General features: G+C 43.6%; 1 protein-coding gene across 1 annotated transcript in view; it reads left to right on the forward strand.

Moving 5' to 3' along the window:
• Positions 1-11161, forward strand: part of zgc:114130 (uncharacterized protein LOC570332 homolog) — an 11526-nt gene extending 365 nt beyond the window's left edge. The window contains exon 2 of the mRNA XM_061919229.1: positions 9253-11161. Coding sequence (XP_061775213.1) covers positions 9253-10356 — 1104 coding nt within the window. The 3' untranslated portion in view covers positions 10357-11161. The remainder of the gene's footprint in view (positions 1-9252) is intronic.
• The last annotated feature ends 445 nt before the right edge of the window (positions 11162-11606 follow it).

Here is an 11606-nt window from a genome sequence, read left to right on the forward strand (position 1 = left end):
TTATGCGCCATGTTGTTAGCGAGCTGTCTTTTAACGCGCTTAAGTTAGCTCGAAGCTGAAACTTGCACGCATTCTTTAACTCTAAACTTTGCTGAAAAGTCTAACTTGTGCTTTCAAACCAAGAACTTGCTCACTTTTCACTGTCCATGTCAACTTTAGTAGTGTTTAAATGAACGTTGCATAAACAATGTTTTGTTTTTTTTAAATGATAGTCAGCTGATTGTGTGCAAATCCCTGCAGGAAGGAGCAGGAAGCAAACTACCCTACAAAATAAAGTGCATGTATTAATCAGGCGACTTGTCCAGGGTGTACCCCGCCTTCCGCCCGATTGTAGCTGAGATAGGCGCCAGCGCCCCCCGCGACCCCGAAAGGGAATAAGCGGTAGAAAATGGATGGATGGATGTATTAATCAGGGATGTCACAATTAATCAATCATCCATCCATCCATCCATCCATTTTCTACCGCTTATTCCCTTGTGGGGTCGCGGGGGGAGCTGGCGCCTATCTCAGCTACAATCGGGCGGAAGGCAGGGTACACCCTTGACAAGTCGCCACCTCATCGCAGGGCCAACACAGATAGACAGACAACATTCACACTCACATTATGGCCAATTTAGTGTTGCCAATCAACCTATCCCCAGGTGCATGTCTTTGGAAGTGGGAGGAAGCCGGAGTACCCGGAGGGAACCCACGCAGTCGCGGGGAGAACATGCAAACTCCACACAGAAAGATCCCGAGCCTGGATTTGAACCCAGGACTGCAGGAGCTTCGTATTGTGAGGCAGACGCACTAACCCCTCTGCCACCGTGAAGCCCCAATCAATGTTTATTTATATAGCCCTAAATCACAAGTGTCTCAAAGGGCTGCACAAACCACTACGACATCCTAGGTCAGGGGTGCCCACACTTTTTCTGCAGGCGAGCTACTTTTCAATTGACCAACTCGAGGGGATCTACCTCATTTATATATATCCATCCATCATCTACCGCTTATCCGAGGTCGGGTCGCGGGGGCAGCAGCCTAAGCAGGGAAGCCCAGACTTCCCTATCTCCAGCCACTTCGTCTAGCTCTTCCCGGGGGATCCCGAAGCGTTCCCAGGCCAGCCGGGAGACATAGTCTTCCCAACGTGTCCTGGGTCTTCCCCGTGGCCTCCTACCGGCTGGACGTGCCCTAAACACCTCCCTAGGGAGGCGTTCGGGTGGCATCCTGACCAGATGCCCGAACCACCTCATCTGGCTCCTCTCCATGTGGAGGAGCAGCGGCTTTACTTTGAGTTCCTCCCGGATGGCAGAGCTTCTCACCCTATCTCTAAGGGAGAGACCTGGAAACTCATTTGGGCCGCTTGTACCCGTGATCTTATCCTTTCGGTCATGACCCAAAGCTCATGACCATAGGTGAGGATGCGAACGTAGCTCGACCGGTAAATTGAGAGCTTTGCCTTCCGGCTCAGCTCCTTCTTCACCACAACGGATCGATACAACGTCCGCATTACTGAAGACGCCGCACCGGTCCGCCTGTCGATCTCACGATCCACTCTTCCCTCACTCGTGAACAAGACTCCTAGGTACTTGAACTCCTCCACTTGGGGCAGGGTCTCCTCCCCAACCCGGAGATGGCACTCCACCCTTTTCCGAGCGAGAACCATTTATATATATCATTTATATTTATTTATTTATGAAAGAGACATTTTTGTAAACAAGTTAAATGTGTTTAATGATAATACAAGCATGTGTAACACATATAGATGTCTTTATTTCACAAAAACAAGAATATAAGTCGGTGTATTACCTGATTCTGATGACTTGCATTGATTGGAATCAGACAGTAATGATGATAACGCCCACATTTTCAAATGGAGGAGAAAAAAAAAAGTTGTCCTTTCTGTACAATACCACTTGAAAGTGGTTGGTTTTTGGCATCTAATTCATCCAGCTTCCATACACTTTACAAGAAAAACATTGGCGGCAAATTCCGTAGCTTGCTTGATTGACATTCACGGCACCCGAGGGTCTTGTGAGATGACGCTGGCTGCTGCCAGTTCATTATTAGGAAAAAATGACAGAGAGGAAGGCGAGAAACACTTTTTATTTCAACAGACTTTCGCGCCGTCCCTTCCGTCAAAACTCTAAAGGCCGACTGCACATTTCCTATCTTCACAATAAAAGCCCTGCTTCATGCTGCCTGCACTAACAAAATAAGAGTCTCGGAACTTGTGCACGCCAGCTTTCTGAGGGATCGCTTGTGCACGCCAGTTTTCCAAGACTCTGTATTTAGTTAGCGCAGGCAGCATGAAGCAGGGCTTTTATTGTGAAGATAGGAAATGTGCAGTCGGCCTTTAGAGTTTTGACGGAAGGTACGGCGCGAGAGTCTGTTGAAATAAAAAGTGTTTCTCGCTGTCCTCTCGGTCGTATTTTCATAATAATGATCTTGCAGCAGCCAGCGTCATCTCACAAGACCCTCCGGTACCGTGAATGTCATTTAAGTGACGTCTTGGTGAAGATTGATGATCACTAATTTTTCGGTCTATTTTTTTTTAAAAGCTCGGCTCGAGATGGACTGACACACCCCCCGCGGTCGACTGGTAGCTCGCGATCGACGTAATGGGCACCCCTGTCCTAGGTAGAGCCCACATAAGGGCAAGGAAAAACTCACCCCAGTGGGACGTCCACAATGATGACTATGAGAAACCTTGGAGAGGACTGCATATGTGGGCAAACCCCCCCCTGTTTTTTTACATAAAACAGTTCGAGTTTTTTGCAAATAATCGACGTGCATTCAAATAAAACATTGCTAAATGATCTTTTGAAAATATAATTTTGTTCAGCTATTAAAATTAGTCATTTCTTAAGCAAGCTTTCATTATGAACGCGAGTAATCAATCAATGTTTATTTATATATCCCTAAATCACAAGTGTCTCAAAGGGCTGCACAAACAACAACGACATCCTCGGTAGAGCCCACATAAGGGCAAGGAAAAACTCACCCCAGTGGGACGTCGACAATGATGACTATGAGAAACCTTGGAGAGGACCAAAAGCAATAGATGTTGAGAGGATCTAAGGAGTTATTTTCATAATTAATCACAAAAAAATATTGCATTATTCATGCAGTGCTGGCTAATGTCACTCAAATGCATCCTGGAACAACTTTTTTTTTTACATAAAACAGTTCGAGTTTTTTGCAAATAATCGACGTGCATTCAAATAAAACATTGCTAAATTATATTTTGAAAATATAATTTTGTTCAGCTATGAAAATTTGTCATTTCTTAAGCAAGCTTTCATTATGAACGCGAGTAATTAATCATCCATCCATCCATTTTCTACCGCTTATTCCCTTTCGGGGTCGCGGGGGGCGCCGGCGCCTATCTCAGCTAAAATCGGGCGGAAGGCGGCGTACACCCTGGACAAGTCGCCACCTCATCGCAGGGCCCGAGTAATCAATCAATCAATGTTTAATTTTAGAGCCCTAAATCACAAGTGTCTCAAAGGGCTGCACAAACCACAACAACATCCTAGGTAGAGCCCACGTAAGAGCAAGGAAAAACTCACCCCAGTGGGACGTCGACAATGATGACTATGAGAAACCTTGGAGAGGACCGCATATGTGGGCAACCCCCCCTCCTGTCCCAGGGGACCAAAAGCAATGGATGTTGAGAGGATCTAACGAGTTATTTTCATAATTAATCACAAAAAAATATGCTAATGTGTATCCTGGAACAACTTTTTTTTTATAGATAAAACAGTTGGAGTTTTTTGCAAATAATCGACGTGCATTCAAATAAAACATTGCTAAATGAACTTTTGAAAATCTAATTTTGTTAAGTTATGAAAATTAGTCATTTCTTAAGCAAGCTTTCATTATGAATGCGAGTAATTAATCATCCATCCATCCATCCATTTTCTACCGCTTATTCCCTTTCGGGGTTGCGGGGGGCGCTGGCGCCTATCTCAGCTACAATCGGGCGGAAGGCGGGGTACACCCTGGACAAGTCGCCCCCTCATCGCAGGGCCCGAGTAATCAATCAATCAATGTTTAATTTTAGAGCCCTAAATCACAAGTGTCTCAAAGGGCTGCACAAACCACAACAACATCCTAGGTAGAGCCCACGTAAGAGCAAGGAAAAACTCACCCCAGTGGGACGTCGACAATGATGACTATGAGAAACCTTGGAGAGGACTGCATATGTGGGCAAACCCCCCCCCTAGGGGACCGAAAGCAATGGATGTCAAGCGGATCTAACATGAGTTATATTTGTAATTAATCACAAATAAAATATTGCATCAATCATGCAGTCCTGGCTAATCAATCAATCAATCAATGTTTATTTATATAGCCCCAAATCACAAATGTCTCAAAGGACTGCACAAATCATTACGACTACAACATCCTCGGAAGAACCCACAAAAGGGCAAGGAAAACTCACACCCAGTGGGCAGGGAGAATTCACATTCAGTGGGATGCCAGTGACAATGCTGATTATGAGAAACCTTGGAGAGGACCTCAGATGTGGGCAACCCCCCCCCCTCTAGGGGACCGAAAGCAATGGATGTCGAGCGGGTCTAACATGATACTGTGAAAGTTCAATCCATAGTGGCTCCAAGACAGCAGTGAGAGTCCCGTCCACAGGAAACCATCTCAAGCGGATCAGCAGCGTAGAGATGTCCCCAACCGATACAGGCGAGCGGTCCATCCTGGGTCCCGACGAGCGGTCCATCCTGGGTCTCGACTCTGGACAGTCAGTACTTCATCCATGGTCATCGGACCGGACCCCCTCCACAAGGGAGGGGGGGACATAGGAGAAATGTCATAATGTCATAAATTTAAAAAAAAAGTAATCCAATAAAAGCACATCAACATTAAAGTTGCACTTTTTGACATGCGTGCTTTGGTAAATAAGTGAATAAAAGAAAAAGTGCCTGCTAATAAAGGTTAAATATATGTAAACAAGGAAGTGAGGGTGCTGCTAAATGTTTATCCACTACATTACCCAGAAGGCTTAGCGCTGCAGACAGACAGGAAGTAGGCCTGAGCTATGCGGGAAGGTGGCAGTTGTGGCGTTTTGGTCTGTAAATAGTTGATTTATTGTTGTTTCTGCTTTGTATACAAAGGAAACACGTTTTAATCGGACGGTTGACATTGTGTGAAAATGATGCCGATTAGCCGAAATGTGCGGGACTAGTTTACAGTACAACTTTTTGTTTTATTTTGTTTTGTGAACTACTGCAGGTTTTTAAAAACCAGAAATAGAATTTACAGTAGAGCTTGCATCATTTACTGGCAACGCATGATGACCTCATCAAACAGCCCCATAACAAGAAGAGTATTGTTGCCGGTGCTGTAGCCTGCCTAAAAAGCTCGCTCGCTCGCTGACTGACTAACACAGGGGGAGGGAACCTATGGCTCTAGAGCCAGATGTGGCTCTTTTGATGACTGCATCTGGCTCTCAGATAAATCTGAGCGGACATTGCTCAACGGGATAAGTAATGAATAATTCTATTTGTAATAATAGTGTTAAAAATAACATTCATAATATAAAAAAATCTCATGCATTTTTATGTTCAAAAAGTTGCGTTAATGGTAATAAGTAATTTATTTATTATTGGTTAGTGTTGGGCTTGCCCTCCTGGGGGTTCTTCAGACCACCAAACACCGACATGAGAGCCTGTTTTAGGGTAAAATGTTGTTTTTCAATTAGTCTCTCAGTTGCTTTCCAGCAATTGTCTTTTTCTCTTTTGTCCTCGATCGCGCTCTGGCTCCAGCCCCAACCCTGTCTCTCCTCCTGGCTGCTGCTTATAACAGAGCAACAGGTGATTCGATAAAAAGGCCCAGGTGGGCCTCTACGCACCTGTCGCTGATTTCGAGGCCGGTCCTGGCAACATACCGCAGGCCACGCCCCCTCCACAGTTAGCTTCAGAATAACAATGTTATTACAAAGAATAAGAGACCTATTATACTCTGGAAATGTTGGTCTTACTTAAAAATGCACACATTTAGTTGTGTTCAGTGTTAAAAAAAAAGTATTATATGGCTCTTAGGGAAATACATTTTAAAATATTTGGCTTCTTGGCTCTGTCGACCAAAAAGGTTCCCGAACACCACGTCTATGGTTTGGGATTATTCTAAAATGTGTCTGAAAAAACTGGCAATTTGCAATGATTACAAAAAGTTGATTATGCGGAGAGGAACCAAGACTTCTTCCTCTTGATAGGATCAATTTGACCTCCCACCTCTTCAAGAATCATAAGGAGATGCAAGCGGAAGATGGATGAAAAGCAAACACCGAAAAAAAGTAGTACCACACATTTGTCGCTTAAACACTCCGCTGACAAAAAAACAAAAATACAACAAAAAACCCCCAAAGTGGAGTTTGGTGTGGCTTGTCTGCCCTGCATGGCGCACACTTTGCGGCTTGCAGTGAACGCAGGTGCCCTGTCTCAATGCAGCATGTCAGAAACTCTTACTGGCTGCGAGGCCACTTCAAGCACTCACCACTAGCTTGCAGAACATTTGTGTTACTCATACAAATAAATTGGAGCAGGGCAGATTGAGCCCAGTTTATAATTTCCTGTTATACAGCATGCCAGGGAGTCTTGCACTAAAGGAGGACTATGTTATTGTTTACTTTATTACTGTCGCATACTCCGGACTGAAGCCGTGTGCCTTCATTGTTTTTGTAGCTGTAGTTCTGAGTCATGTTTACAATAAAAAATTAAAAAATAATGCACTTTGTGAAAGTCAAAGTATAATACTTCTCATAGTTGTAGTGGGTATCAGGATTATCTCAGGGAGAGCATGTCCCAAATTCTAAGATGCTGTTTTTGATGCAGTACCGCCTGAGGGATCAAAAGCCCGTAATATCATCGCTTACGTGCAGTGATTTCTCCAGATTCTCTGAACTTTTTGAAGATTTTACGGACCGTAGATGGTAAAATCCCTAAATTCCTTGCAATAGCTCGTTTAGAAATGTTCTAAAACTGTTTGACAATTTGCTCACAAATTGGTGACCCTCACCCCATCCTTGTTTGTGAATTAATTAGCATTTCATGGAAGCTGCTTTTATACCCAATCATGGCACCCACCTGTTCCCAGTTAGCCTGCACACCTGTGGGATGTTCCATATAAGTATTTGATGAGCATTCCTCAACTTTGTCAGTATTTACTGCCACCTTTCCCAACTTCTTTGTCACGTGTGGCTGGCATCAAATTCTAAAGTTAATGATTATTTGCAACAAGGAAAAAATGTTTATCAGTTTGAACATCAAATATGTTTTCTTTGTAGCATATTCAACTGAATATGGGTTGAAAATGATTTGTATTCCGTTTATATTTACATTTAACACAATTTCCCAACTCATATGGAAACAGGGTTTGTAGAAAATGTTCCTCTAGTGTCCAAATAACTCTTACTTAAGTCTTTGTTACTTAGAATATGTTCAAACTGTCAAAATAACTCTTAAATCTTGGTTACTTAAAATATGTTCCTCTTGTGCCCAAATAACTAAGTCTTTATTACTTAGAATATGTTCCCCTAGTATCCAAATAACTATTTAAGTCTTTGTTACTTAAAATATGTTCACCTATTGTCCAAATAACTCTTAATTCTTTGTTCCTTCGAAAAGGTTCCTCTAGTGTCCAAATAACTCTTAAGTGTTTGTTACTTAAAATATGTTCCCCTCCTGTCCAAATAACTCTTAATTATGTCTTTGTTACTTGGAGTATGTTCCCCTAGAGTCCAAATAACTCTTGCTTAAGTCTTTGTTACTTAGAATATGTTCAAACTGTGTCAAAATAACTCTTAAATCTTGGTTACTTAAAATATGTTCCTCTTGTGCCCAAATAACTCTTAAGTCTTTATCACTTAGAATATGTTTTCTAGTATCCAAATAACTAAGTCTGTGTTACTTAAAATATGTTCACCTATTGTCCAAATAACTCTTAATTCTTTGTTACTTTGAAAAGGTTCCCCTAGAGTCCAAATAACTCTCACTTAAGTCTTTGTTACTTAGAATATGTTCAACCTGTGTCAAAATAACTCTTAAATTTTGGTTACTTAAAATATGTTCCTCTTGTGCCCAAATAACTCTTAAATCTTTATCGCTTAGAATATGTTGCCCTAGTATCCAAATAACTATTTAAGTCTGTGTTACTTAAAATATGTTCACCTATTGTCCAAATAACTCTTAATTCTTTGTTACTTCGAAAAGGTTCCTCTAGTGTCCAAATAACTCTTACTTAAGTGTTTGTTATTTAAAATATGTTCCCCTTCTGTCCAAAATAACTCTTAATTATGTCTGTTACTTGGAGTATATTCCCCTAGAGTCCAAATAACTCTTACTTAAGTCTTTTTTACTTAGAATATGTTCCCCTTGTGCCCAAATAACTCTTAAGTCTTTATCACTTAGAATATGTTCCCCTAGTATCCAAATAACTATTTGAGTCTGTTACTTAAAATATGTTCACCTATTGTCCAAATAACTCTTAATTCTTTGTTCCTTCGAAAAGGTTCCTCTAATGTCCAAATAACTCTTACTTAAGTCTTTGTTACTTAAAATATGTTCCCTTCCTGTCCAAATAACTCTTAATTATGTCTTTGTTACTTGGAGTACGTTCCCCTAGAGTCCAAATAACTCTTACTTAAGTCTTTGTTACTTAGAATATGTTCAACCTCTGTCAAAATAACTCTTAAATCTTGTTTACTTAGAATATGTTCCCCTTGTTCCCAAATAACTCTTAATTAAGTCTTTATCACTTGGAATATGTTCCCCTAGTATCCAAATAACTGTGTTACTTAAAATATGTTCACCTATTGTCTGAAGACTTCTTAATTCTTAGTTACTTAGAAAAGGTTCCTCTAGTGTCCAAATAACTCTTAATTATGTCTTTGTTACTTAGAATATGTTCCCCTCCTGTCCAAATAACTTCATTATGTCTTTGTTCCCCTAGTGTCCAAATAACTCTTACTTAAGTCTTTGTTATTTAAAAATATGTTCCTCTCCTGTCCAAATAACTCTTAATTATGTCTTTGTTACTTGGAGTATGTTCTCCTAGAGTCCAAATAACTCTTACTTAATTCTTTGTTCCTTCGAAAAGGTTCCTCTAGTGTCCAAATAACTCTTACTTAAGTGTTTGTTACTTAGAAATGTTTCCCTCTTGTCCAAATAACTCTTATGTCTTTGTTCCCCTAGAGTCCAAATAACTCTCCACGGCGCTTTTGTTTCATCCGGCTGTTTTTGTTCCTCCTCCTTGCAGCAACTGTTGAGCCTGGATCTGAGGGACGTGGACAACCGGCTGTCACCCATCGGCGGCGGGAAGGCGGCGCCAGGCTTCGTCGGACAGCAGCGTGGCTGCGACACGTCGCTCTCCCTGGGCGCCCTGACCCGTCTGGACGCGGGCCCCCCGGACGACGGCTTGTGGGGGCCGCAGCCGGAGGGCCGACAAGCTCCCGGCCAGTGGCGCAAGCGCGACTTTCTATCTCAGCGCTCGCTCAGCATGGTGGAGAGCGGCACGGCGCCGGAGAGCCCGGGCTGGCCCGGCTCGGACGTGATGATGATGCTGATGATGAAGAGCGGCCAGGAAGGCGCGGGCCCCGCCTCCGCCGCGCCGTCGTCCAGCTCCTCCGCCTCGTCCCGCTACAAGACGGAACTGTGCCGCTCTTTTACGGAGAGCGGCACGTGCAAGTACGGGGGCAAGTGCCAGTTTGCCCACGGGCCCGACGAGCTGCGGGATCTGAGCCGGCACCCCAAGTACAAGACGGAGCCGTGCCGCACCTTCCACACCATCGGCTTCTGCCCGTACGGGATCCGCTGCCACTTTGTCCACAACAACGAGGAGGAAATGGATCACCTGTCGCGCTCCTCGAGCTTCGCCCTCCAGTCGCGGGCCAACAGAATCCCGCTCATGAGACAGAGCGTCAGCTTCTCCGGGTTTCCGACCCCGCCTCAGCACTACCTTCCTCCCGCCGCCGCCTCTTTCGCACGCGCTCAGTCCGCCTCTCCCCCTTGCGCCGACATCACCGACCTCCTCGCTCAGGTCTTTTCAGAGACGGAACCCAGTACCCTCCAGGCCTCCGCCGCTCCGCAGTACCAACCTGTTTCCGCCGCGGATCCCCGCTCCCCTTTCCTGCCGTCCCCGGACTCGGGCTGTTCGCCCTCCGGTCCGTCGCCGCCTCCGAGCCCCGGCGTCCCGCCGCTGTTCTCGCGGTCCCTGTCCTACGCCTCGCTGTCGGATCAAGACCAGGACGAAGGAAGCTCGGCGAGCTCGCTCAGCGGACTGGAGTCCGGCAGCGAGGGGAAACGCCTGGCCGTGTTCAGCCAGCTCTCCGTCCCAGAGGACGGCGCCGGGTCGGGACTTTAGGTGCAGGACCAGAAGTACTACTCAACTCGTTTTGTATATAGAAGCGCTCCGAGTGCCTCTCCTCAAAGCCAAAGCGGACTAGACTTGTTCGAGTACGGTAGGTAGGCCTGGAGACCACGTTTCGTTGAGGTCTCCGGCCTCGGAAAGCCGATGTTGTGTTTTTTTTAACACGTCTTAAAAGTACCTGGGGTGTTACTGAGCAGGTCGTTCCTTCGTGTTTGAGGGTATTTCTTTTCCCTGTATACCAATCAAGAGTAGCATGGCTGGGGGTTTTTTTTTTTTGACAGACATCAGAAGAAAGTCGACATAAGTCACTTCAATTAAAGAATTGAAAGTGAAATGTGAAGGTATGTCCGTGTCAGTCTGCATCCTTTTCAATTATTGATGGCAAACATTCCAAGATGTTCTCTCATGTTTGGTATTAACTTTTTTTTCTTGTTGGGGTATTTTCACGATAGCTCTGCGGTTGTTGAGCCACATTTAGCACACTGTAGCCTTTCCCGTGCTAATAATAAGCCTTTTAGAAATGTTATCAGGCTCTTTATTTGTCTTTAATGTATTGTTAGATCTTGTTCTGCTATTTAAAAAGGACCTTTTTTTTTTTTTTTTTTCCATCGACGTGTTTTGAGGCTTGTTTAGTATGGTAGGTGATAGCCTTGGTAAATTAAATTTCTTTAATTTATTTTAACATATTTATAGAGGACTTTTGAGTTGGTAATGCTTGTATCAAGTTTAATATATTTGCCTTTTCTTTTTGGACATGTTTTTTTTCTACTGGAAATAAAGGTTGTTGTTTTTATTAAAACTGTCTTAAGACCTTTTCTGTGTGCTTTCAATGCATTACATTAAAATGATTATTTTCAATAGCTACTTGACACTAGGGAAGTGAAGTGAATTCTATTTATATAGCGCTTTTCATTGTGAACCCCAATATCTGAGTTATCGTATTTTTCGGAGTATAAGTCGCACCTGCTGAAAATGCATAGTAAAGAAGGAAAAAGACATTATACCGTATTTCCTTGAAAATATAATATGCGCCTGCCTAGAATTACTGCCGGTCCAACTCTTTTCGCAAGATAATTAGCGCATGCTTAGCATTAACACCGGGTCAAACTCGCTTTGCAAAATATAATTTTTATTAGCGCATGTCTAGAATTTCCGCCGGGTCAAACTCGTTTCGCCAAATAATTAGCATATGCCTAGAATTTCCACCGGGTCAAACTCGTCACGTCACGAGTGACACTTCATCT

Source organism: Nerophis ophidion, linkage group LG13 (genome assembly GCF_033978795.1).
Source record: "Nerophis ophidion isolate RoL-2023_Sa linkage group LG13, RoL_Noph_v1.0, whole genome shotgun sequence".
NCBI lineage: Eukaryota > Metazoa > Chordata > Actinopteri > Syngnathiformes > Syngnathidae > Nerophis > Nerophis ophidion.